The sequence below is a fragment of the Equus quagga genome, chromosome 9 (assembly GCF_021613505.1).
Source record: "Equus quagga isolate Etosha38 chromosome 9, UCLA_HA_Equagga_1.0, whole genome shotgun sequence".
Classification (NCBI taxonomy): Eukaryota; Metazoa; Chordata; class Mammalia; order Perissodactyla; family Equidae; genus Equus; species Equus quagga.
In genome coordinates this window covers 27253501-27281180 of record NC_060275.1, presented here as the reverse complement: position 1 = coordinate 27281180, position 27680 = coordinate 27253501, and the positions used below count along the sequence as shown (strand labels likewise).

General features: G+C 49.7%; 1 protein-coding gene across 7 annotated transcripts in view; it reads right to left on the bottom strand.

Moving 5' to 3' along the window:
- ZBTB7C (zinc finger and BTB domain containing 7C) overlaps positions 1–27680 on the bottom strand; it is a 347966-nt gene that overhangs the window by 46187 nt on the left and 274099 nt on the right. The window contains exon 1 of one of the 7 annotated variants that reach the window (XM_046671521.1): positions 16398–16573. The exons of the other annotated variants lie outside the window; for them this stretch is intronic. Coding sequence (XP_046527477.1) covers positions 16398–16558 — 161 coding nt within the window. The 5' untranslated portion in view covers positions 16559–16573. Of the gene's footprint in view, positions 1–16397; positions 16574–27680 lie in introns of those variants that run through there. 7 annotated transcript variants of the gene reach the window in all.

Sequence of the window (27680 nt, the reverse complement as noted above, 5' to 3'; positions counted from 1 at the left end):
GTGGCTGACACGCCACCAGGGGATGTGGACTGACTTGTTCTGACACACAGGCTGCCGCGGGCTGGGCCAGTCCCCGTCATGGCTGCACACAGCTAGGGGTGGGCCAGCCTCCAGAGTCCACAGGGCCAGAGCAAGGACAGAGCCCATGTTCCTCCCGGACCAGCCATCAACCTGTCCACCTTTCCTCCTTTGCTTCTGCCACTCCAGAGAGCCTGGGCGAGCCCATGTGCGCCTTCCTGCTTCTTTCTCCCACCTAGAGTTCGTGCATTTTTCCTTCCGTTCAGCCTCTATTTAACCTCTCATCAGCATTACTGCAGTCTCCCTGGGAGCCAGACACTAGGCAGACATGTAGCTCTCCCTGGAGGATCCCATAGCCGAGACGGCCAGGCAGCCTCGCACACAACAAAACATGCTCCTGAAGGTTACATTTGTGGACAAAGATGTGTACCGGGAACAGCGGGCAGCAGAAAGGAATGGTCAAGCCTGCTGGGCGAGGCTGAAGGGAGGATGGGAACTACCTTGGAGGAAATGACCCCTGAACGGGACCCTGGAGGAAGAGAGAGGATAAAAGCCCAAAGAGAGGCCCTGGACAGCTGCTGTACATGAAGACCTGAACTGCAGGTAAGAAGTCACATGGCCCCTGCACCCACTGTCTCCCAACCCAGTCCCAGGCAGCCCCTCCATCCCCCGGCCCACAGTGGCCCTCTCCTTCCCATCTCTACAGATCCACGGCCTGCGCCCCACCATTAGCATTCCATTACGCCTGATGCTGACGTTGTACCCTCCAAGGGGTACAACAGATCTCAAAGGGCCCTAGACCTCATCTCCTAGTCCTGATTTCTCCAGCGCCTTCCAGAATCTGGGTTGGACATGGGTCAGCTGCCCCCAAATGATTCAGGGTTCATGTCTTCATCTTAGTGACACAGCTGCCAGGCAAACAGTGCTCCAGGCTGCTTTCCTTCCACCAAGCAGATGGTTCCTCCATACACAGTATGTGGAGTGTCAATGGGGCAGCCAAATTTCCATTTCCCCCCAAGAACTCGTCCTCTACAAAGACAAACTGAGCTACTCCTCTTACTTAGAGTAAATTCCTTGAAACGCACAGACAACAAAAGCTAAAATTAAGGTTCTTCTTGATTCAAATATTCAAGAAGGGAGTAGAAAGTTTACCTGCAATAAAAATGAGACCTCAGGGGGACAGCTCTCAACCCGAGGCCAACTAAACTGCCACATTGCCAGTGAGGCTCAGCATGGCCCCTGATCCCATGACTGGCCCCACAAGCACACAGCACAGGGGCATCGAATCCACACTTTCCACTCAGGTTTTCTGATTCTGGGAACCTCTGGAACTTTCTATGTCATGACCGACAAACACATCTGATGTAGTCTGTGAAAGGGAGGCAGTTCTGTGGCAGTTTTAAAGGCTACATTTTTGCTCATTTTAAGGGATTTCTTTCCAAATTCACCATCAGGGCCCTTCTCCCATTTTCTTCTCTCGGTCTCAATCCTCTGATCTCAGCATCCTGCCTGCCGTTCAACAGGTGTCCATTCTCAGCATCAATTCAGCAAAACGTTATGAACTCTTACTATGCACAAATGACTATACCTGAGCTGTCCAGCGTGGAAGCTACCAGCCACAGATGGCTACTGGGCATTTGAAATTCGACTAACCAAATGAAGATGAGCTGTGAGTGTAAAACAAACACTGGATTTTGAAGACTTAGTACAAAAAAAAGTTAAATAGAGCATTAATAATTTTTATATGAATTACATGCTGAAATAATATTTTCTATAAACTGGGTTAAATAAAATATATCACTAAGATTCATGACCCTAATTCTTTTTCTTTTTAAAATAGTACTACTAGAAAAAATTTAAAGTGAATATGTGGCTTGCATATTTCTATAGGACAGTGCTGGTCTACACAGTAGAGGATACCAAGAGGAAGAAAATTGGTCCCTCACTCTTTCGGGTACCACAATCGTTTGTGGTCCTGTGGCATTCTGAGTGAAATTAAAAGTCCCCAGAAAGCATTTGTTTTCCAAATAATTATGCACCATCTTCTTGCACCATGTGCTTGGAGAAGATTCCAACACGCCAAGCCTTATAACAAGGCCATATGTTTGGGGCAGGAGGTGGGATCCGAGCCATCATTTTTCTCTGCAGGTGCATCTACAGGTAAAATTCTTCCACAATGGTCTCCAGGTGTGATCAAATCCTTAGTCATGTTGGAATTTTCTCAATCCACCCACGTTACCAGCAATCCCATTCCTTATCTGCAGGGACCCAAGATGGAACAAAGCTGTCACTCAGGCCCTCAGCAGAGAACCAGCAAGCTCAGAGAAATGCTGGAATCTGACCGAGAAAGGAGGAGCTTTTCCCTCCAGGATGTTTGTTTGGGGGGAAGTATTGGTTAGGGGAGTTGTATTATGTGACTAGATATTTGGAAAGGAAAAGAAAGGCAAATAGTACAATCTGGGTCCCTTCCAGGTCCCTTCCATGGGTTTCATGTAATCTCACAATCGTTACCATACCCTGGGTATGGGCCCATTTTATAGATGGGAAAACTCAGGCTCAGAGGGTTGAGTGACTTGCCCACAGCACAGTGCAGGTCCCTTTGGCTCCAGAACCACATGTATGCTTCCAAGTGCCCTCACAGAAAGGAAACCACTGTGGGGATGAGGCCTGGCCTAGAAGTCAGGCCACAAGTCCTGGATTCAAATTTCACGAGTTGAGTGACTTTGGACAAATGGCTTTCTCTCCCTAAACCTCAATTTTCTTAAAATGAAAATGTAGGTATCGGTGGACAAGACCCGTGTTTACCTTTTTTCAACTCTCACCAACTATAACATTTTGCTTCATGACTAGGATATGAATGTGTGTGCATAAAACTGAAAGAAAATTTGATTGAACAATATTTCACTCCATAGGATGCACATTGGTATTTTCTATTTTTCTACCTAAAGTTTTTTAAGCCAGTAGATTGTGACCCACTAGATTGATCCAATGACCCATAATAGGTTGCCACCTACATTTTGAAAAACACTGCTTTAAATGGTTGATTTCCAAGCGTCTCTCTAGAACTCATATCCTGAGGGTCTGTTACTGTTACTGAAGCCAAACCAGAAATCTGTAAGAATCTTGGTCTCGCATCAGCTTTCTTCCCTTCTCAGTGTGCCTCTGTCCACTCTAATTTCTTTCCCTGCCCCTTGCCTCTTCCAGCCCATCCCTCCTCACACAGACAACGCCAAGAGAACTTAACACGTTTCTCTCCACCCAAAAGCACACTGGAATCAGAGAGAGAGACAAGAGGAGCCTGCTGTAGAAAATTTTGCCTCCAGGGGCTGGCCCCGCAGTGCAGTGGTTAAACTTGCACACTCCGCTTCGGTGGCCTGGGGTTTGCTGGTTGGGATCCCAGGTGCGGACCTATACACCACTCATCAAACCATGTTATGGCGGTGTCCCCTATACAAAATAGAGGAGGATTGGCACAGATGCTAGCTCAGGGACAATCTTCCTCAAGCAAAAAGAGGAAGATTGGCAATGGATGTTAGCTCAGGGCCAATCTTCCTCACCTAAAAAAAAAAAGTTGCCTCTGTCTCCATCAACAGATTCCCATTTGTGTGGGCCATTTGCCGGGACATGGAAATCTCTCTACTATAACGGGATGCTTCTCTGTAATAGGCTGTTGTAACAGGCCTTTACAACCCAGTCAGCAGCAAAACACAATTCAGAGCCCTGAAAAGATGAAATCGAAGAAGTTCCCTGATTGTACGTGGTGCCTGTCAGGGAGCCCCTTTGCGCCTTCTGGTTATGAGGCTAAAAAGAGCCTTATGTTAGCCGTCCCTGTCCGGAACTGATTTTTCCTCCTGTCTTGTCCCTGAAGAAGGGAAGACCTTCAGCGGCCTAGGGTGGGGAGCAGGACGTGCTGTAGTCCCACGTGGGGAACAGTGAATCGTGTTGGCCAAGGCAGGCCTTTAAACACAGCCAGGACGTCTGTCTGGGTGGTTGCAGGGATGGCCTCATTCCTCCCCTGTCTTCCTGCCAAGGGCCTGTGGAAGGTCTCCACACTCAGGTGTTCCGGAAGCTTCTGTGGGCATGAGGTCTCCTCTGCACCCAGGGTCCTTGTCCAAGACCCCTGGGTGGATGTCTCACTGTGCTGAAGTGTGGCACTGGGGAGGCAGGTAGGGAGCACACGCTCGGCCCCAGAGCAGCGAGGGAAACCCCAGAGGGCAGTGAAAGGCGTAGGGGAAGGCCCGAGCCCAGCTGAGGCTCAGCTTTCAGAAGCAGAGGAAGGGGAGTGGCAGCCGCGAGCAGAGGCCAGGGGGCAGACAAGGAATGAAGTGCTACCAAATAGGCACCGTCTCCTCCCCACACAGGGCGTGGGACTGAGTTGCCCTCCACTTCACTTCACACTGTCTTTCATTTCACTTGTCATATTAGATGCTGCTCCATCTTCAGCTTTGGGCTAACTCCTGGGAGTGGTGGCAGGTGGCTCTTGGGGTCCCGTCCAGCCTTCCCTCACAGCTCCTGTGCCTCCTAGGCTGAGTCCATTGGGGGCCGCACATCTGCACCTTGCTGGGGTCTTCAACAGACGCCCAGAGACCACAGTGGGCTGTGAGCCACAGATGGGGGAACTGCTCTGGCCCCCAGAACCTTGCTCTCCAGCCCCAGGTCTCACGGCTTGTGCTTGTTCAGATTCAGACCCAGCACGGCCAAAACCAGCTTCCCAGGACCCTCGTGGCCAGTGCTGAGCCCTCCCACACACTTCTTGGGTTCCTGTGAGCCCAGCACGGGCTCCCCAGCATCAGGACCTGGAGAGTCTGTGGTTTGCGCACCTGGCGGGACACAAGCAGAGATGGTGGCTGCTAGTGAGGGGTATGGTATCTGGGAGCCAGAAAGGGCCTCTGTCACCTCTGTCAACCCCTTTCCTATTGTCCCCCCAAGCCTCCCCAGCTAGCCGATGCCCATAATTTCACAATCAAAGCTTCATTCCTTTGGGGCAAGCCAATCCTGGACTTTAGCCCATATTAAAATGCCCGTCCCTGGGAGTGGTGTCATTAAAATCTTATCACTCATTTACATCTTAGAACGAATGAGTTCATTCAAATTGACTCAGCTGAACTCAAGGGCCTACCTTGTGTCTGGGCCTCTGTTGGGCCTTATGGGGGATGAAAAATGAGAAGACATAGTCCTTGCTTTCAAGGGGCTGCTGTCTAGGCCCCGGGCTCTTTCCTGAGAGGAGGCGTTGCAGAAGAGATGGGAGTGTGCTGGAGAAAGGAGGCGGAGGATGAGGGAGGTTGAGGGAGGGACCCGTCCCCCACGCAGGCACCTTCAGCTCTGTGATGCACGCCCGATGGGGCTCATCGCCTCTCTCCCAATAGGATCTGCCTCACCAAAGAAGTCTGTCTCAGGCTAACAGGAGGCGGGAATTCATCCTGCCTGAACCAACACGAAGTGACAAGGAGTAGCACACGTAACGCAGTCCCTAGACCAGAGTTTGGATTCCTGCTCTGCTGTGTATTAGCTGTGGCTCTGAGCAAGTGACTTAACCTCTGTGCCTCAGTTTTCTCATCTGTCAAATGGGGAGAATAATAAGAATAATATCTGCCTCCTAGGGCTGTTGTGAGGATTGAAGGAGTTAATGTGAGTACTTAGAACAGTGCCTGGTGGGTAGGAAGTGCTCAGTACACATCAGCTATTAATAGTATCTAACAGTAAATCTCTTCAGGGGAAACTGAGTGCTGACTGTGCAGAACTGGACTCTGGGCTCACTGGAAGGAAAAGTGGTCTGGGATCCTTTACCTCTTTGAATGTCTGGGGTCTTCAGAGACCCCTCCCTGCCCTGGCCAGGGACCCTGCTTGTGTCCACTGGCAGGTTCAGTGACTCTGGCCTTTGTGGGAGGCATCTGAGGGGCCCTGGCTCCCTCTCCAGATCCCCCACTGCTGCCTGAACATGCCTGGCCCATCTCAGCCAGAGGTCATCAGAGGACAAGCCATCAGTTGGTTACTATTTGTCCCAGGGAACCCCTGGTTACACCAGGGACAGGGCGGGTGGCAGGGCTGCCTCTTCTTTCTCTGTGTGCTAGTCTACTCTGAACATTGCTGACAATTCATCTTCTTAGCGAACAACTTGGATCATGTCACCTTGCTCAATCACCTTCAATCAGTCATTAGTTCTTAGTACTAAGTACTAAGTACTAAGTACACACATTATCTCATTTAATCCTCACACCAACCTCCTGAGGTAGATATCATGATTAGCCTCATTTTACAGATAGGATATTGAGCCACAGAGAGGTTAAGAATCATACTCAAGGGGCCAGCCTCATGGCCGAGTGGTTAAGTTCGTGTGCTCTGCTTTGGCAGCCCAGGGTTTTGAGGATCCTGGGCTGCCATGGATCCTGAGCGCGGACATGGCACCACTCATCAGGCCATGCTGAGGTGGCATGCTGCATGCCACAACTAGAAGAACCCACAACTAAAATATATATAAAACTACATACTGGGGGGGATTTGGGGAGAAAAAGCAGAAAAAAAAGATTGGCAACAGTTGTTAGCTCAGGTGCCAATCTTTTAAAAAAAAACCATACTCAAGGTTACCCAGTAGTTGATGGTGGTGCTGGACCGGAAGCCAGGTCCAGAGCCTGCATCCTATCCACTGTCCCACAGGGGCACACCTACTGTTCTGTCACTCTGGGTCACTCTCTGTTCCCCCAACATACCATGCATGGCCCTGCCACTCACTTAGTTCTTCTGTGACCTGAAATGCTCTCCTACTCTCCTCACCTCCAGAGTCCCTCTCGTCTGCCACAATGAAGCCCACACGTCAGGGTTCACGTGGAAGCGCTGGAAAGTACCCTACTGCTCAGGCAGACGTCATCTTTCCCTCTTTGCTGCCTTGGAGACACAGGCGAATATTTTATCCACCTTCTTGGATTCTGAGGGCCGGCCTGTGATCTTTCGTCTTCCTGCAGCCACCTGAGCAGATAGGGGACTATTTGTTAAAGGAAGGAATATATGATGTGCAACAGGTTTTAAACTTTGCAACACTTTCATACTTCCCATCTTATTTGATACTCACAACTCTGTGTTGGAGTGGGTATTGTTATCCCCATGGTACAAATAATAATAATAATAGGTACCATTTGTTGAGTGCTTCCTCTGTGTGAGCACTGTGCTAAAGGGTTAACATAGGTTTTTTTCAGTAACTCCTTCCAATTATCCTGAGAAGTAACTATAATTATCCCATTTTCCAGAGGAGAACACTGAGGGTCAGAAATGGTAAGTGAGCTGCCCAGGAGTGTGCCAGAGCTGCCCTGAGTCTCCCAGTGCTGGCTCCTCAGCCTCGGCTCTTTGCTCTTGAGTGCCCACCGTGCTTAGGCCTGGATGAGGCGCCGAGAGGCCCAAATAAGGAGGACGTCTGAGTTCTACGAACAAAGAGGTGAGAAAGCTCTGGTGTGTTCAGTGACAAGGACACTGGATCTCCTAGGAGAAGGCAAATCCTCCAGGCCAAAACGCTGAATACGGTGCTCCTTTAAACCAAGTGGGGGGGACTTGCAGACCCCCTTCCAGGATCTATCTGCATTCTCCATAGGCCATGTTCTTATTCTTGGTACCCTCCCGCTTCTCCGATTTCATGCAGTGATCCGAGCTGTGAGACCCCTCTGAAAGCTGAGATCAGCGGGGCCATCCCTCCGCCCCCATCCCTGGATCCGGGGACTGCTCTGTGGCTGCTGCCTGGTGCTTGCTAATACGGGACCCAGGACCAGTGATTGACAGAGCCCAAGGGGGCCCAAGGGAGCATTTTTCCAGAGTTTTCCTTATTTCTTAATGAATTGCTTTGCTTTCTTTTCCTATTCTACTTCATCTTTTCTGTTCTTTAAAGCTACCATTTACTTTTCAAAAAGGCTGAAAGCAGCAGATTCACATAAATATGTAAATAAATGTGTGTGACCAGCATCAGCATTAACATCCTGATCATCAAGGTTTTGACTGGAACATCCACTGTCAATCAAATGAAACTCTGGCCATGCACAGGCCACAGCGCTAAATAGGGTTGGGAAGAGAGAAGTGATTACAATGAAGGCATAAAGACTTGGTCTGTGCCTTCATTTAGTCTCACAGTCTAACAGGGGAGGAAGAACACGTGCCCAGGAAAATAAGCACGTCCTCCAGAGCCTCCAGTCACCCTGGGTTCCATGAAGTGAACGATACTGTCTTAAGTCACCCCTGCAGAAGCTGAGAGGAGGACACATGGCTCTGAGGTTGGGCTGTCCGGGAAACTGGGCCTTGAAGGATGGACAGCATCTAGGGCTGGATAAGTTTTAGGCAGCGAAGGGGCTGGGCAGATGGCCTATCAAATATAGAACAACCACCCCGCCCCAACCTGTTTAAACAAAGGAAGAAAGAGATGAAAACAGAAGATGGGTTCAGCGTCTCAAGTGGTTCCATTTTGGTTGGTGTGATAGAGTGATAGAAAGAAACTGTGGGTGTGAACTTGGCAGTGGGCAGGGGGTCAAATTATGGAGCTTCTCCAATGCCAGCCTAGGGAATTGGACCTAATTTGATAGGCAATGGGGAGCAATGGAAGATATTTGGATGCAAGAGCGATGGGATGAAAACACAATTCACCTGGTGGTGGTGTGCCTGTACCCTCGCTGCGCCAGGTTTGCTAATCACAGAGGGAGGAAATGTGCTTTGAAAAGACTAAAGTCCTAAACCCATTATTCCAATTAATGAGAATTATCTTGGTTGCTGGTTAAGAGAGGATTCCCGCGTCCTGCCCAGACTTAAGGAGCCCGGTTCAGAAAGCAGAGGCCCCGGGGTTTCTAGCGTCCTCATCTCCCCCAGGTGATTCTGATGTACAGAGGTAACAGCACTTCTCTCTCTGCACTGTGCACGCTGACCAACTGAGGATTCATTAAAATGTGGATTCTGATTCAAGAGGCCTGGGCAGGGGGCCTAAGAGCCTGCATTTCTAATCAGCTTCCAGGAGATGCCCATGCTGCTGGTTCAAGAAATACCACACTTTGAATAGCAAGGTGATAAAGTTTCATCCTAAACCTAAATAGTTGTTTTCCATCCACCCTGGGAAGCTCTTAGAAAAATACTGTCACCTGGCTACTTCAGCCTAATTAATCAGACTTGGGGGTGGAGCCAGGCCTGGGTATAATTTAAAAGCTCCCCAGGTACATCTAGTGAGCAGAAAAGGTTTGAGATTCCCCATCTCTAAATCTGGAAGGTTCCTCTCTTCCCAAGACCGTCAAGGGTAGTCTCATGATTCAGAGGCGGGGCAGCCGGCAGAAGGGCAGCCAGGCAGTGGAGCAGTGAGGCGGGCAGCCCCAAGCCCTTCCCACCCTTGGCCCTCAGGAAGCTTCACATGGGGTGGGCTGCAGGCATGGGAAGTGACAGGAAAACACCCACGTCCAGACAGCATGTGCTTTTCCCTACAAGTCCCCGGATTTTCTCAGGTCATTAAGGGGAAAGCGAGGCTCAGCATGCAGGAGGCCAGTCACACGTCCTGTCTCTGTGCTGATGCGTGAAGCCCCCGGGCCCAGGACCTGGGAGAGGCAAAGTGCGCTCAGCGGCCGGAACTCCACCAGCTGGCTGGTTAGCAACCCCGGAGCAGCTTTCTCCTCGATGTTTGGCTACTTGCCCTAATGCTGGGGTTCGAATCTCTACCACAGAGTTCTTGACCAGGCAGTTACAAGTCATTTGCAATGATGCCTATAGAATTCCAGGTGCAATTCCGCACTTTCCTGAACCATCAATGTCCCCAGTGAGTAATGCTGAACTGCTCTTGTAGACAAGCAAGGCAGGAAGAATGAAACAAGTTCTCCCTCTGCTTCTGCCCATCCTGAAGGCCCTCACTGGGCTGAGCATTCTCAGTGAGGGGTGTCGAAAAAGAAAAGAGAGTAGAGGATGGAAGGTGAGCGATGGGAGAGCCGGGAGTGGAGAGAGGTTGGGAGTACAAATGCTCAGCGTAACCCTGGGCCTGTCTTTCCAGCCTTCCCGCCCTTCCCTTCCAGAGAGGTTGGCCAGCCAGGCCACTGTGCTGCAGGATGAGGGTTTCCTGCTTGCTTATGAGCTTACCCCAGCCACACAGACTCACCCTCGCCTCTTGTTATCTGGATTGGTCCACCCCCCTTCCCACGGCATCCTGTCAGCTGACCTCATCCAGCCCACCGTGCTCTTTCCTCTCTGAGCTCCCGCAGCAGGCACTGCCCGGGTATTCGTTATCTGTTGGTGCAGCTTCTCTCTGCAGCACTGCTCTCCGTTAGAAATACACTGCAAGCCACATACGCAATTTAAAATTGGCTGGTAGCCACATAGCAAGAGAAACAGGTGAAATTAACTCTAACGCCGTATTTTAACCCAATGTGTCCAAGATAGGATTGTTTCAAGACTTATCGATCATGAGGTATGTTAAACTGGTTTCTTTTTGTACTAAGTCTTCAAACCTAGTATTTTACATTCGTGGCGCGTCTCAGTTTAGAGCAGCCACATTTCAAGTGCTTGATGGGACAGGGAGCTCAGGCTTATTGAATTGGACAGTCTAGGCCATCCACACTTCAAGGACGGGAATCATTTATTAGAGCTCATGGACACACTGGATGTGAGAGCTGGAGGAAGCCTTAGGACCACCTGGTCTGACTGCTTCACCCTGCAGGTGTGGAAACAGCCTCTGCTCACGAGGGGAGTGACTCACTCTCGATCAGAGGACTAGGTGTTCTAGCCAGGCCTGAGTTCTAATCTTCGAAAGACGATCCCAACCATCTTTCTGTGTCTCAGTCTGTGTGGTCTCCTCTGTGCAGAAGACTCTGACCCCCTCGCCCACTGTGGGTCCTTGAGAGAGGTGTCGATTGATCCGTACCCAGTGTTACCTTAGAGGCCACTCAGTATCCTGCATTTATCCACTTGGAAGAGACCAGTGCTCTGAATGCTCACACTCAGGCCAGTGCCTCCCTTTACCCCCCAACTCCTCCAGTCCCCGGTCAAAGCTGCGGGAGATAAGGACTCAGGGGGAAGGAATGTCGTCAAACAAGGTGTGATGGCAATCATACAATTCATGGCAGCAGAAGCCATTCTGGGAATCATTAATGCACTGATAATTGCAACAAAGAGGAAACATCCATCCAGTCAGCCCAGGTGCTTGTTTCTCCATCGTGGGTCTACCCCTTCAGCCACGGAACCCCGGGCTGAAATGACAGGAGTGCCGCCTCTGCTTACGACACGTGCTGCATTAATCACCTCCCTCCATCCCCTCTGCAACCTCCTGAATGGTGGCCTCCACTCTGGACACTGGGGGCCCCTAGGCCTCTCTCTGGACAGCCCAGACCCATCAGCCTGCACCCATCAGCTGAGCTGCATGCTGTGCAATGAGCAGCTGTGCTGAGCCCAAACCTGTTGATGCCAGTTGGGTTTGTTGCTATCATTCACAATTTAATTAAATATAATGTAAACGGATGAAACAGGAGTATAGTAAGAAAGCAAGCTTAAATTTTAATGCAAACTAAAGTGACAGACTCAAAGGTGAGTCATTAAAAAGATGCTGTTGAATTAGGTGTGGATGAGATAAAATATTGGATAGCAAACCAGACACCTAGAAGGATTTTGCACTCTAATGTACTTTGTATATGTCTTTAAGTTCTTCACTTCAACAAATCCATTCTAGAAACCTCAGAAGACGCCTTATTTATGGGGATGATCTATGAAAGAAGGACAGTGAGAAACCCCAACCACTAGACCCATATGCAAATAAAAGGCCTTGACCGACCTCCTGAGATTGGTGAAGAAACGTACATTCCTGTTCTAAGTTGAAGTATTTAAGGTATCCACATACCTTTGGTTTCTGGTTCCTGCTTCAACTGGCTTTTTGGGTTGACTGATTAACTGTAGGTTCTGATTAAGTAGATTAAAGCTGACTGGGTCAAATTTTTGCCCACTGGAGGAAGCCCATTAAGTACAGCTGGTCTCCATTGACCACTGAGGTTGGAGGTGTCCAGGGTCTTGCATTTTAATACGGGGGTCTTGTACTGGTCAGGGACCAGTGAGGACCAGGTAATTCAACAGAGAATTTAATGTGGGGGGGCTCGTCTGGGGAAACTCCTGATTAACAAGAGCAGGAAGCTGGTGGAATACTCAGAGAAGAGATGGTATTAACAGAGTGCTGACTCAGGGCTTTCCCGAAGGTGACAGAACTGTGGTGAGGGTGCCTTGGGGGAGCTGGAGCCAAAGAGAGGACACAGGCACCATGAAGATGCCACCAGATTTAAGAGAAGTGGTGGTGGTGAGGGGTGCTGCCTGGTCTCTCCCTTCCTCCTGCCCTCAACTAGTGTCTCCCATTGGCCAAACCTAGCCAGAAACCCACTGGCAAGGGAGCTGGGGCAATGCAGCTGGCACGTCAGCCCCTAGGATACAGAGCAGAGAATAAATGCATCTGAGGGCACAGAGGCCCAGGACTGGCCCAGATCTCCCCAAATCTAAAAAGTCCCCACTGAGTGACAGAATGGAATTTAAGACACTTTTAAGGCTGATCATGGAAAAGTGAATATTTGGGGCCAGCACGGGAGAAGGTTGTCATCCTGGTGCCCTACAATTGTCCTATAGAAGTGACTGCCTATTCTGAGGCTGGCCTTAAGGGCAGCTAAGAGGAAAAACCAGGGCCAGAGATATCTTCAGATGTCAAAACGGGAGGTCACAGAAGAGGAGGTAACGAAGAGCTCAGGGAAGTCTTCCCTAGGAGGCAATGCTGGGCTGCACCCCAGCATTTTGATTTTACGGCTTAAGGTTTTCTTTTTTTAAGGCTTTTAAAGTTTCGTAGGTTTCTTGTTGATTATAACCAAAATCCAAATGATGGCTAATTTCAATGGCCACTGCACTCTGTTCTGACTATTGTCCAACGTGCTGTCCCGTATCAGATGCTCTGGACCTGATGGGCAATGTGGTCATGGCAGCCTGGATAGTGATGCTATCATCTGGCTAGAGTCTCTCACTTTTCCCCTCATGTTTTTAGTTCATGTGCAGACCTTTTGGTGACTTCCAAGATGAGGCAGCTAATCTTGGGGGTGGTGACATGTCATAGTTGTAGCGTTTGACCAGCATTTAAGAGACTTTGCTGCTGGCAACCACCAGCTATGTGTCTTAGGGCAAGTCACTCCACCTCTCTGGGTCCCAGGGCCCTTGTCTATAAAAGGAGGGAGTTGAACTGACGTTATACATTTCAGAGTCATCCCTCTGCCATTAGTCTTCATCACACAGGCTTTTAAATGAAGCTGAAGAAGGAAATGGGTATTAGGAAGAAAGTAGACTGAGACCAGGCAGACCTTGGAGGAAGTTTAAAAAGAATCCCTGAGATGAGATTTTTTTCCCCCTTATGATATGCTTTTTCCCCTAAAAGCAGAATTCTAAGAAATAAATCCTAGTTAATTGAGAGTTCTGGTTACTTGGGGTGCACTTAATCAAGGTTTTACTGCATTTTCAATTGCAGTGAGTTACCCAGCGGTTTGCATATGCACTTACTCCTTAAGTGACTTCTGTTCCCTGACCTCATATCTGTTTCATTAAAATTGAACAATTTGAAACGAAGAAGGGAGCATGGAGCAGAATGGTTCCACCTGGATACAGCTCTGGGGAAACAGCAGTCAAGGTGATGAAAAGCAGCGTCCGACCATGCCCATTCATTAGCTGCCCTGCCTGGGAGGCAGCAATTGTATTTTCAACCACACTTCACAGTGCTTTTCAACCTGGTGAGGCATGTCTAGGTTATTCTTCTCACTCTGGGCAGGTAAATTTCGTGCAAAAGTCTCCCCCAGTTCTCTCCTAGTGACGACCATGATTTAACTTTGGCTGGCTAAGAAACGTAGCAGATTATCACAATGCTCCCAAAATGCTGTGCATTAGACCTCGGGTATTCTTGGGTCTGGAGAAAAATAAGGAGTCCTTGAATTCCCACGGCCACTTTGAGGCATTTCTGCGGCAAGCAGTGGGGTTGCCATTTTATAGAGAGGTGGAGCAGAGGTCAGCAAAAGCCAGAGGTTTGGTGGGCAAAGCAGGAGGGGGCAGAGTCAGCTGGGAGGAGGGTCCTGGGGCAGGGCAACCAGGGGGGACCTCAGGAACTGACTATCCGCTGAAGGAAGGAATGAATGACTGGGTCTCGCCAAGCTGTCCTCCTACAGCCCACAGCTGAGGGACAGATGGCTGTCCCCTACCCTTGCTTCCCCCCAACCAGCCAGGTGGGGAAAAGCCCATACCTGCAAGCTGACAAACAGCTGGGAAGCCCTTATGCAGAACCCAGCACTGCACAGAGAGCCATATCTCAATCAGGCAGGCGGGCTGCAGTCAAGGCAATCACCCGTCTCTCCTCAAAGCTGCCCTTTCTCCTGGAAACTTCTGTCGCTGTCCCATAGAACCCGTAGCTCTGCCTTTATCTGGGGCTTGGGTCCCTGGTCCCATACATGCTCTCCCACCCTCTGCATAGACGTTCCTTTTAATTCAGGCAGGTAAACACAGTTACATTCTTTTAGCAGGAAAGAGAAAAAGGAGAAAGTGCCCATTGTGAACGTATGATTAGAAAACCAAAAAATAGGAGGCAATTTGGTTTCTCAAGAGAGTAAAAGCAAGAGAGAGAGGAAACTGAATCACAGGCCCGATCTCTTAAAGACAGGTCACAAGCTGAGATGTGACTTTTCATGAGAGCTCTGAAATGCTAAGTTCTCTGACTGCAAATGCACTTTCTGGGCAGGGCACTCAGACGGAAAGGAAATGGGGCTCCTGATGACATCAGGGCGGCCACAGATTGCTTCCTGGGCTCTGGCATGACTTGATCCTTATTTTTTTCTTTCCCTTTAAAATAATTATCAGGATGTGACAACATTTGACAGGAAGACGGCAAAGATGGAGGGCAGGGGGCTGGCTGGATATCAGGTTGTTAGAGGGGCTGAGGGCACTGCTCCAACCGTCAGGGAAGGGGGTGAGTGGGGAAGGGACAGTTGACAAGATGCTTTCACCTGAGGTCAAAAGTCTGAATCTCAACGTGATCGCGAAGCTTACGAATAAACATTGTCCCATCTCGTGTGGCGTTTAGGAGCAATGGGTGAGCAGAGAGCAAGGAGTACGGTGAACCAATTCAACTCAATGATCCTGCCGCCCAGGATGTGCTTTTTGGCAGTTATCAAAGTCTGTGTGGGGTCTAAGTAATTTTTCCCCACTGGATTGTAAATCCCTCCAGGGCAGTCTAAGTTTGATTTACCCCTGTATCCTTGCCGCCATCACCACCGTTGTTACTACTACCATTACCACTATGGCTTCCACCACTCCTATGGGGGCACGGTCAGCAAATACACAGAATAAATGGAAAGGAGCCTCCTTCTGGAGTGTCTGTCCAGCCCTTGATGACCCTTTTTCCCTGAAAACTGGCTCTTCTCTCACCTCAGAGGGTTTCCCTGGTTATTAAGGAAACTTACCCACTGACCATAGCTGATTGGATCAAAGGCAGGTAACTGACTTCAGCCAGACCAGCCCCAGACTTTGTCTACATGTTGCTAGACTGATGTCCATATAAATATGGATCTTGTATGACCGGCTTCTATCATATGCAGGGGAAATCAAAGAGAGCTGATCTATAGAGCGGAAAGGATCAATCAGTTGTGTAGAGAAAAGCCAAGATGAGATAGCATATGGCCCCAGAAAGATAGATATTGAGGAATTGGTTGCTGATGGCTTCCCTGAGTCCAGCCTTTCATGAGGTCTGGCTGTAGTGTTTTCTCTGCTTTTAAGGCCCATGACATATTGATATACCCCTTTATCCTTATAACAAATGGCATTTTTCAGTTTAAACCAGCTTGAGATTTTTTTTTTTCACTTGCAACCAAAACTTAACTAGAACAAGGTTACCTCCCTGCCCGTCTCAGCAGGCATTACTGATCAATCACAGTAGTCTTCCTGCTGAGCCTCAGAATCCTTCATCTGTTAATCATCACCCATTGAGCCAAGTGAGTAGACATGTTAAAATAGTAGACAAGATAAAAATCTACTGGCAAAAACGAACAAACCCCACAAACTACTGGCCAGCCCAAAGTCTACGATGGGCTACAGTACCGAAGGGTACAGGAGGAGGACACGAGAGGGAGCGATCCATTCTGACGGGGCCTTCTGAGCACGAACTGGAACACTGGGTGCTATTTTACCAGCAGAGATGGACAGGATGCACTTGGCGTGAGGGATGACAGGGGAGCCTCTGTGGGCCAGCCACTCTATGGTAGATGGATCAATACCCACTTAGGGTCTTTCTAATCACATTTTACCAAGCTGTCTCTGGGTCTCAGAATACCTTTTTTGTTTCTGTTGTTGTTCAGGATGCTCTAGAAAGATCCACTTAGAAAAGGGATACTAACCAAAGCCCAGAGTTGGCCTGAGCCAGAGCTGGGATGCCTGTTCTTCCACTGTTTCCCAGCTCCTGTGGGACTTCGATGGTCTTGGCTTCCAGGCCGGGCTTTGTCACCAGTGCACCCTTTCCAGTGAGTCTTGCGTTTTGTCTTCCCAGAATCCAATCCATCTTTTCGGGCCACAGCTTCTGATTTCCTTTTGTGGATTCGCGACTCTAGTCCACGTCGGGTGGGAAGGAGTCCGCATCTGGTTCCAGGGTGAAGCATGTGACCAGACATAAGCCAATCACGAGTTCCATGCTCTGGCTACAGGGATTGGTTCAGAGATGGACATGTGACTTAAGACAGCCAATCAGGCTCAGTCAGAGCCAGATCTAAGGCTCTAACAACCAGCAAGAGGTGCTCTCTTTTTCTCCGGGACTTCAACTGGAGAGGCTGTGAGGCTGCGTGTCCCTGCTGCTACCATCTTGCCTTGCAGACCTGAGAATGAAGCCATTTCGTGTGGGAAGTAGAGCCAGGAGACAGAGAAACCCGCATCCGAGTTTGCTGAGCCTGGGTGCAGGGGTCTGTGAATCGGACCCTACTCACGGTCATTGCATTACATACCCAGTACATATTCTGGTTTGCTTCAGCCAGGTTAAGTTGGGTTTTCTCTCATTTACAGCCAAAAAAGTCCTGTTACACTCTGCCTCCGTTACCACGTCAATAAAATGGGATTAACAACAGCTATTCTTCGCATAGGACTGCTGCCAGGAATAACTGAGGGCCTATAAAATGCTTTATTACTTACCAAGCAGGCCCTAGGGGTAAATGATAACACTACTCCAATAAGTGGTTTTAGGATGGGGCACTGCGTATTCTCCAAAGAAAAATAAAGGTGAAGTTTGTCTCATCTTTCACACCATCTATCCTAGCACAATGCCTGGCACAGAATAATGCTCAATCAATAACGGTCAGGTGTCCAAAGTTGTTGAAATAAACACCTGCAGTGCCTCACCACTGGCCCTCCCTGCTCTTCCTGGTCCCTCCACTCAGGGTGAAGCCTGCCCAAGGAGCTCCAGCTGTAGAGAGAATTGAAGTGGACTTCCACTCTGCCTCTGGTTTTATATTAAACTTTGCAAGCGCCCAGCACTCTCTCTCCCCTCATAAACACCTTTGAAAACCCCCAGGCCTACCTGTTCTACTAGGGGGGTGGGGGAGGTTGCAGGTGACAGATCTGAGGGACCGGGCAGGTTTGGAGATTAACTGCAATTCCTGAAAATGAACTGGCAGGGTCTGGCCCCCACCAGCCCCTCCTGCTAGCTGCCTGGGGGGCGGGTCAAGCAGCCCCAGCTGGGTTCTGAGTCAGCCCCTCTGATAAGGAGCCTGGTCATCACCATTGGATCTCAGGCAGCTGGCAGCCTTTCCCCTCCCACCAGGACAGGTACAACTGCTCCGTTAATGGCCTCAGTGGTCCAAATATCATTCATCACTTAAGACACACCCAATAAAAGGCTAAAGGTGCCCCCTCCTATACTTACTTCTGAACACAATTCACTGTGAAATTATTTGTGTCTCCTTTAAGCTGCTGTGCTGTAACCTTCTCAGATTCCTCCTTCGAAGCCGGAGCCCAGAGCCACTCCCGGGATGGGGCACCTGCACCCCCCATTTCTTTAGCAACAGGAAACCATTCCGTTGCGATTCCCTTCTCTCTTCTCCCATCAGCACCGCCCCCCCCCATCCTGGACATTTTGTTTGGGGCAGTTGGATGCGTTTGCCCAGGTTTTTCTCATCAAGTGCTCCCTTTTCGACTTTTCCTCCATCGTCAGCAGATTAGGGTAGGAAATAATTTACGTGGAAGTAGGTGATTCCACAGTTCATCCTGCATGCTTGACAATTAACTAAATAAACTGCTTGGGGTCACTCGGAGTAACAATTCACAGACTTCCCTGTGACAGGCAAAAGTTAAACCCCTCGGCGTTGCGGGACCTCCCCACGGGCGGGCAAGGAGGAGGCTGGTTCTGGGGGAGGGAAATTCTAGGCATCTTATTATTCACCCGCTCCCTTTCCAGTTCTGACCTTAAGAGAACTCTTAACCTTCCTCCTCCAGCTTGCTAATGGGGAAATAAATCTTGGGAGAGTATCTTAAATTCTTTTTTATCACAGACTGTATCACCGAGATAATAAGACCAGCCTTCGGAGTAACCATTAAACCACAGAAGGTGTGGTCATCATTTATGATTTTTTTAGCCTTAATTGCTAGACAGACACTTTAAGTGGGAAGTCTGTCTAATGAGCCCAGTCATTAAAACATCAAAAACTGTTATCTGGGGTTTCTATTTTAGTTAGACATTACATTATTTTAATAAGGGGGCTGCATTTCTTGTCACACGGTTTGGTAATGGAGGTTGGAGCAACCCCCTGGGGACTGGGGGAGGGGGAGGCAGCTCCCGCCTTTGCAAAACAAGGTCGCAAATCAAGCCAGAGCCCTGGAGGGGGATGCAGATGAGCAAGTCTGGGAACCTGAGTGGAGGAGGGCCCTGCCCATGGGGGCGGTGGGGGACTGGAGCGGCTACCCCCAACGGGTAAGGCAGGTTGAGGGGTGTTGTGGCCTCATGGGACATCATTTCGGAGTTTTCTGATCTGTTGCCACACCTCTGTGCGTGGCGTCCTTGGCCTGGAAGGTCCTCCCCTGTTGGACTCCTCCTTGCTGCCTGGGCTGGCGGTGGGCCCAGCCCGGTCCCTGGCCTCCCAGAGCCTCCCCTCTCCATCTGAGCCCTGTTTCCTCCTCCTCTGACCTCCTCCAACCAGCATTCTCAGAGCTGTCTCTGCAGCCCCCGATTCTCCCCTGGACCTTCTCAGACTGAGTGCTCAAGATTTTCACAATCAAAAAAAATAAAAATAAAAGATTTTCACAATCATTCTCGGCTACTTTTTATTGATCTGGACCAGCACCATCCAAGAGAAATATAGTGTGAGCCACAAATGCGGGCCACATGCACCATTTTAAATTTTCTAGTAGCCACGTTTAAAAAGTAAAAATAAACAGGTAATTTTAACAACATATTTTATTTAAAGTAATATATCTGAAATATTATCATGTCAACATGTAATCAATATTTTTTAAATGGTTAAAGAGCTATTTTACATTCTTCCTTTCCTACTATGTATTCCACTTACAGCACATCTCAGTTTGGACTAGCCACAGTTCAAGAGCCACACATGCGTAGAGGCTACCACACTGGACAGAACGCGGGTAAGCTGTGATTTTCCAAGTAGCCGTTGCTGAGCACTTACTCTGCGCCAGGCACTGTTCTAAGTAGTTTACATACATTAATTCACTAAACACTCACAACAACCCCACCGAGTAGATAATACTATTCTGCCCATTTTACAGATGAGGAAGCTGAGGCAGAGAGAGATTAAGTAACTTCTTCCATCACGGAGCTTATGAGTGTTGCCACCGAAATGGGGCATGTTGTACATGGGGGCTCAGCATATATTTGATGCCTAACCATCAGCCCCTCACTCATTCTAAATTCAGCTGAGCCCTAGACGACCTGGCAAATGTGCTGACCAATTCCCCACCAGACCAAGCCACCGTGGAGCAGCTGGTTCCCTCCCTCTGCGTGGCTGACAACCCCGGCCATGGAAGCCCCCGGTGACCACCAGCTGCACGTGTTGGGCATATTTCTAACACCAGGAAATCCTCCTCAAATAGGAAACTTGCCAATGTGTAGTCTTTCTTTTGAAAAAAGAAAAAAACCAAGAGGTTAGCCTTAAAAAGAGAGCATTTAAAAAAACAATTTCTTTAGAAAGAGGAAGCTTCTGCCACTGACAACTTCTGACATTGAAGCATTGAAGAAGAACATCCTGGAACCCACTGTCAAAGAGTAGGAGGGCAAAAGATAGCAACAGGAAGCTGTTCCTGCACTTATTATCACCTACCATCAAAATGATGTCATTAACAGGAAGGGTACACACACTCCAGCCCAGTAGACGCTCAATAAATACTGGCTGAAACAACCAGCTAACCTAGTCTTCTTGGAGAAGGTAGACAGGGCTTGATAGAAAAAGTCATCCATGGTAACTATTTCACCCCAGACACAACTGAGAATGGTTATCAAAACCAGGCAAATAGCAGGGGATGACCAAGGCAGACAGAGGTTTGCATCAAAGGAGACCCATGTCTTGGGGCTGGCCCCGTGGCCGAGTGGTTGGGTTCGCGCGCTCTGCTGCAGGCGGCCCGGTGTTTCGTTGGTTCGAATCCTGGGCGCGGACATGGCATTGCTCGTCAGGCCACGCTGAGGCAGCGTCCCACATGCCACAACTAGAAGAACCCACAAGGAAGAATACACAACTATGTACCTGGGGGCTTTGGGGAGAAAAAGGAAAAAATAAAAATCTTTAAAAAAAAAGGAGACCCATGTCTCTGGTGGAGGATGAAGGTGGGAAGGGAAAAAACTTGAAGGTCCATGGCTACATCGCACTTGTATCTCACACTGGCAACCATTCTCACTAGATTTGCAAAAATACATACGAAAAGTGGGGCAGGTGGAGAAGGGGTGCCAGCCTTTCAAATGGGGGTCATAATTCACAGGACCGTTGTTTGATTCTAAATTTTATCAGAATCCAATTCAACTGATTAACTTTATAAAGAAGAAAGGCAGGGAAGGCAAATATAAGACAGGGAAGACCTGGTCGTAGGTAAATACAGTAGAAGAAAATGCTGGGGTCCTAGTGGGCCATAGACCAGCTCAAGACTTCCAAAGGTCAGAAAAGCACATTCCCAGAAAGAGGAATGAGATGTCCAATCTGGTCCCCCCAGGAGGGCAAAGATTCAGAGAAAAACAGCAAAGACATCACCTGCAACCGCGGTTTCTGGCAAAGATGAAAGGATCACAGATTACGGAGTGAGAGAAAACTGAGGGACAAGTTAATATTGGCCTGCTGGATGCAGAAATTTCTGACCTAGAGCAGCATGTGGGTCACAGCATAGGAAAGAGTCACACAACCAGGTTTGAATTCAGCCCAAACAACTCCCTTGTTCTGTGGTCTTTACTTTTCAGAATCTTCCTTCCTTTATCCATAAAACAGGGATAATGACAGGTGCTTTGACAAGTTGGACAAATTGGTAAAAACATATGTAAAGTGGAGTTACCATATGACAGCAATTCTGCTCCTAGATCTAGACATAAGAGAAATGAAAACATTTGTCCACACAAAAACCTGTGCATGAATGTTCATAGCAGCATTATTCATAAAAGCCAAAAAGTGGAAACAACCCAAACGCCCATCAACTGATGACTGAATAACAAAATGTGATAGCTCCATACAGTGGAGTATTATTGGGCGCTGAAAAGGAATGAAGTACTGATACTTGCCACAGCATGGACGAACCCTGAAAACATCAGGCTGGGTGAAAGAAGCTGGTCACAAAGGACCACATGTTCTATGAGTCCATTTTTGTGAAATATCCAGAATTGGCAAATCTATTGAGCTGGAAAGCAGATTAGTGGTTGCCAGAGACTGTAGGGGGAGATGGAAACTGGTTGCTAATAGGGTTACTTTCTAAGGTGATGAATATGTTCTGAAAATGATTATGGTGATGGTTGCACAACTCTGTGAATACACTAAGAACTTTGAATTGTACACTTTTAATGGCTGAATTGCATCGTATGTGAATTTAATTCAATAAAGACACACACATATATAAAATCCAGCCAGTGGCTGGCATATAAAAGAAGGAACATGCTGATTGTTAGTGGTGATAGATCCTGTCTCCTTATTTATTTGCTGTGAGGACACAGAGAAGCAAGTAAGATGGGGACCCAAACACCCCCCTAAGTAGGTCTTCCAACTGAGTGGCCTGATCCCCACGTGGGACGGGAAGGGGTGTGAAGAGCAGGGAGTGGGCCCAGCAGGTGTGTGTGCTTGTGCAATGCCAGGGCACACCTGTGGTGCCTCCCGGGCCTTGGGCAGGCAAGCTCCGCAGCGCCAGGCAGCCAGGGGTGGGGTTTGCATAAGGAGAGCCCCCGCCCAGCTGTCTTGGGATAATTCAGCCTTGACCTCTGCTTAAGCTACACGCCACAGTGCTTGCCTTGGCTGGCAACACATTGATAAGTGTCTCTGTGGCTGTGCAGAGATGTGTCCCCACAGGGTGGCTCGCTCCTACAGGGCTGAACCCTGTCCAGAAGGTTTGCAAAGGCTGGATGCCCCCATCCCCTGCATCTCTGTCCTCTCCTCAGAAGACAAGCCCTCCTTCTGGCCCCAATTGTGCTGATGTGGGAAGAATCTGGAATGGGATTTAGGATATGGGTGACCTTGGTTCCCATGTCCACGCAGACCTTTACATAGCACCCTGATAGCGGGCCCGTGGGAAGGGGGAGCTCAGTGTTGTTTATCTTCATCACCCTGCACATGGGGCCTGAGAGACTTTGATGGAACTGAAGCCCACTCTCTAACCTCCTCTACAAAGCCAGGAGCTTGGCAAAGAATCTTAATGCTTCTCAACAGAGGCGCTATTGCATCTTGGGTGCCACAATTTGAGGGCCTTTGGGACTGTGCTGGGCCTTGCAGGACACTTAGTGTCCATGGCCCTCGCCCACTTAATACCAGTAGTGCCCCCCAGTGCACTGGGGACAACCCCAAACAAGCCCCCTGTACCCACTTTCCAGATGCCCCTTGAGGTGCTATTTTCCCTGGTATTCTCCAAGGCTTCATCCAGCCCAGATGAGCGGTGTGCTGGTAAAAGTTTAACAACTGGCTCTCCAGAAAAAGGGGAAAAGGCCATGGGGTGGACACAGTGCCGATTTCCATGGCATACATCCTCCCACCACGGCTGATTTCAGGGAGGGCTGTGTTGAACAACTGGTTCACAAAATTCCTAATATTGAACGGCTGGCTACAGCGCTCACAAGCTGGTACAGGTTGGCCCCAGCACACCACTACCTGACACAGTATGTCTTATGTATAGTTCTAAATGCTAATTTAAAAGGTGCATGAATTAAGAACCCAATTGGAATATGCTTTCTGTGGTTGTATTTCAGAACCAAATACTACTACGCCTCATAGCATCCTGTGACCCGGACCAGGCTATGGAAAAACAAAGAGTGTTTCACCGAATGACATGGCTGCTGTGTTCATACCACCTGGGTACAGGGTGGGGAGGGGGCAGCAGGAAGCTGCTGCTCCTCGCCCTCCACCCAGGCTTTGGTGACAGTCCCCGCGCACACTGTGAGAGACGGAAGGATTCCAGCTCAGCTCCTCCCTCCTGGCCTTGCCCTCCCAGCAGCTTGTATCGTCTCCTCTTCCCAGCATCTCACCTTCAGAAAGCACTGACCAGCTCCTTCATCCCCAGCTGGTACAGATTTAACGTGTGCCTCCTGCCAGGGCAACTCGCATTTCCAAAAGGGGCAAAAGGAAGAGGGCAATACTTAAACCACAGAACCCCAGACAGGGCGCTGGCTGGCACGGCAGCCCTGCACCGGTCAGCAGGGCACAGATGGCAGCTGTAATAAGAAACAAGGGGCATATACCCTGTTGTAGTGAGGGAGGGTGAGCGGAGCGGGTGGGAAGACGGTACGAGAAAGAAACTGAAGACCCTAAAGGAGAGATATATGGAGGTCTATCCCCCAGGTTGGGCGTGGGGAGTCCAAGGAGGGGCAGGTGGGAAGGTGCCCAAGGGGCAGGAGGTCCCGGGGGTAATGGATTTGTTCAGCATCCTGATCGTGGGGCTGCTTTCACTAGCAAACCTATCCAACTGCACACTTGAAACGTGGGCAGTTTATTGTGTATCAATTATTCCTCAATAAAGCTGCAAAACATATCCCCCAGGCAAACTGTGGGCATGGGTATTTGGCTCCAGAGACCCAGCAGCTTGGAACACACCATCCTGGCATGAGGAAGAACCAGGGAAGAGGGATCTGGAGCAGGGTAGGGGTAGGGGGACAGGGATGGGGGACGGGCCCTCTCTGCTTCCAACCTCCAATGTGCATGGATTGCAGAAGCCCAGGGAGGAGGAGAGGAAATGGTTACATAAGCGGGCTCAGCAAGCATCAGACTGCCCGGAATTGTCTGTTTGCAAGGATGAAGGTGACATAATTGGAATCAGAGCCTCAGCTGAACCAGGAAATGAGTGGAGATTTAAATACCAGGATGCAAAGTTTACCAAAGGGATAGGAGAGGCGGGGAGGAGAGGTGGAGAATGTGAGGTGGAAGCTTTGGAGAGAAGGGTGGAGGAGGGGTCAGGAGAGGGAGGAGGGGAGGCTGGGAGGGAAAAAGGTTGAGGAGGAGGGAAGGAGGGGTGGGAGAGAGTTGAAAGGAGGGAGGAGGACGGGGGAGGTTGAGGAGGAAGGGGGAGGGGAGAGTGGAGGAGCAAGGGTGCGGGGTGGTGGATGGTTGGGGAGGAGGGGGGAGAAAGAGGAGGAAGAGGGAGGGAGGCGGGCTGAGAATCAGCAGGAAAGGCGCTGAGGCAGCAAGGCCGGAGAAGTTCAAACAGCAGGCTCCCTGGGAAGATTCCAGGAGGTGGCCAACACCTTTCAGGCCGGGAGGGAAGGGGAGCCTGGAGATGTTTCTGGAGATAAGCACAGCTTGGGCAGAGGCCAGAGGCTCGCCCAGGCGCTTCATGTCATTTGGGTGCTCTTGGGAGGCATGTCTGCGCCACACCGACATGGGAACCCACCTAGACAGTGCCCCTTACCCTCTGGGGGCAGAGTCTAGGGTCATCCCTGGAGCTCGGGCACCAGCTTGGCTCAGGTGCTGAGACGGGAGCCTTGGCTGACTCCACAAGTGCCCAGTGAAGGAAAGCACAAGTCACCTGTAGAGCAGCTGTAGACCCGCTGGTGGAGCTGATTTCCTTAGCCTCCATCCTTCTTTGCTCTCACAAGCAATTCAGAGGGTCCCAGGGTTTGATTTTATGCCCAGACAAGTGTTACTTCTTTCTCCTCCCCTCACAAAGACGAAACTTTCCCTCCAAATATTTGTCAGAGCATGTGAAATTCCACCATTAGAAAGTCATTCCTCTGAGTGCATCTTAGGCTGGGAGAATGAAGTGACTTGCTCATGGTCACAGGTGTCTGACTCCAGAGGCCATGTCCTTTTCACCTGAGGGGAGCAGTGGGGTGTCCTTAGGAACCCCAGGAACACTAGCAGCAGGCTGATGTGAGGGATTGTCAGACTCCAGGACCTGGAGTTTCCTTGTGCAGGGGAAACCTGGAGTCAGAAAGCGGGAACTAAGAAACAATTGGGAGGAATCTTGCCTTGCGGAGATTTAAGTGCAAGGAGGCTAGCCTGGCTAAGCAGGAATGTCAGGTCACAGCGAGCAGGCCACACATAGGGACGAATGCTGTCCCAGCCGGAGAACCAGGGAGAGGCGCAGGCCGCAAGGCTCATCTACTCTAACGACCCCATTTTATAGCTCAGGAAACTGAGGCTCAGAGAGAGGACAGACTTGCCCACAGTGAGCCTGGGCCAGATGGGCCAGACCACAGGTTTCCCAATTCGCTGCCTGCGCTCTCTTCTCCGTTCCTGGGCCAACCACCCATGAACACTAACAGGTTAAAGGAACTCCCGGGAAGAACAGGAAAGGGAGGGAGGCGGGGGGCGGGGGGGGCGGTCAGCAGAGGCAAAACGAGGCAGCACTCCTGAAGAGATGCCAGAATGCACCCTAGGCTGACAGGCTGGGGAAACTGAGGCGCTGTGTTTTTGTATGACGCATTCATCAAGCTCTTGCAGTGCTAAGGGGGATCCCTGGGGAGGAGCAGGGAGCTGTAGCTAGACAAGGCCGGAGTGGGAGACATTTCTGAGGGTTCTGGAGCAGGGAGACTGCCCGGAGGAGACGTGCGTGGAGAGAGGACCACACAGTTCCGAGTGCGGGGTGAGGTGAGGTAGTGTTCCTGGCAATGGCCTTGGGGCCCTGCTGGGAACCCAGGCCAGGGGTAGAGGTGCCTGTCCCAGGCTGACTGGAGGCCCAGGGGAGAAAGCAGGGGGACAAGGGCACGGCAAGCCCTGAGCAGAGGGACCCCAGCCAGCAGGCAGGCTGCCCTGGGTTTCTGCTTCTCAATACCTGGAGCTTGTGCCTCTACAGAAAGGGCCTCGTCCCTTTCTAGAACTGGAAAGATCCGGAGGTGACTTCGGCCACTAAAAATGATGCTTATGAACAGTTTGCAGCTTGAAGATGAGTGAAAAAGCAGGATAAAAATTGTAAACAGTAAAATCATCACTGTGTTGCAACACACACACAAACAGCACACGCATGGCAAGAGGAGAGGAGAGGGAGGGAACAGAGCCGAATGATGGACGAGGCAGTCTGAGGCAGGGCCTGGGAGGAGGGATGGGCGGCGGAGGAGCAGGACAACGACAGTGGGTGTATGTTTTCTAGATGTTTTCTACTGAGCATACGTTACTGTTATGGTGGACGCAAATAAATTTTATTTATTGAAAGGAGAAAAAATACGGTATTTTTAAAAAAGGAAAAGAGGCTCCTTCTTGTGCAGAGACTGACTCCACCACAAGCAGCCGTCCTCTCCGCAAACATTTCTCTCTCTCACCCGCAGACTCGCGGAGCCTGGTCTCCTCCCATTCCCCAGATGTTCCACGGGTCTGACGAGCAGCAGGGACGGTCCTCAGAGAACCCTGTGGTGCTGAAGGAGCACAGATCATCAGCCCAAAAGGAACTGCAGCCTGGAGGGATGGCCCCATTTCACAGGCTAGGAGACTGAGGCACCGAGAGGCGAAGTGACTTAACCACGGGCCCACGGAAAGTAGTTAGTGGGAGAGACCATGAATCCTTCATTTCAGCGTGGTGATCTTTTCTATTCTATATACTGCTTTATTGAATTTATTATTATTATTAGCATCCTCATCCTCATCCATGGGCATAAGATGGTTGTTTTGTAGGAATGAGAGCAAAAAATGATTGTTTTGTTAGACATTTAAAAATTTTTTTGGCATACCAATACTGAGATTAATATTAGGTAATAAAGCCATTGCACATACTTAACTATTAGGATCAACAATAAGAAGTGGAAATCCTTGGGGCCCAACACAGTCCCATACCACACTCATCGGAGGGTGGATGCCTTGTGACTTCCTGACCGTACCTGTTTACCTGCTGTCCACAGCCTGGCTGCCCCGTCCCCTCACCTGGTTGCAAGAGCAGAGCTCTAAACGCCCCTCAGTTGCTGGCACCTCTCCTCCAGCCCGCAGTGCATTTTTAAGAGGTATGCTCTTTGGGGAGCTAATTACCTAATTAGTGCATCTAGAGGAAGGCTTAAGTTATGAGGCTGATAATAAGGCAGAACCCAGGAAACA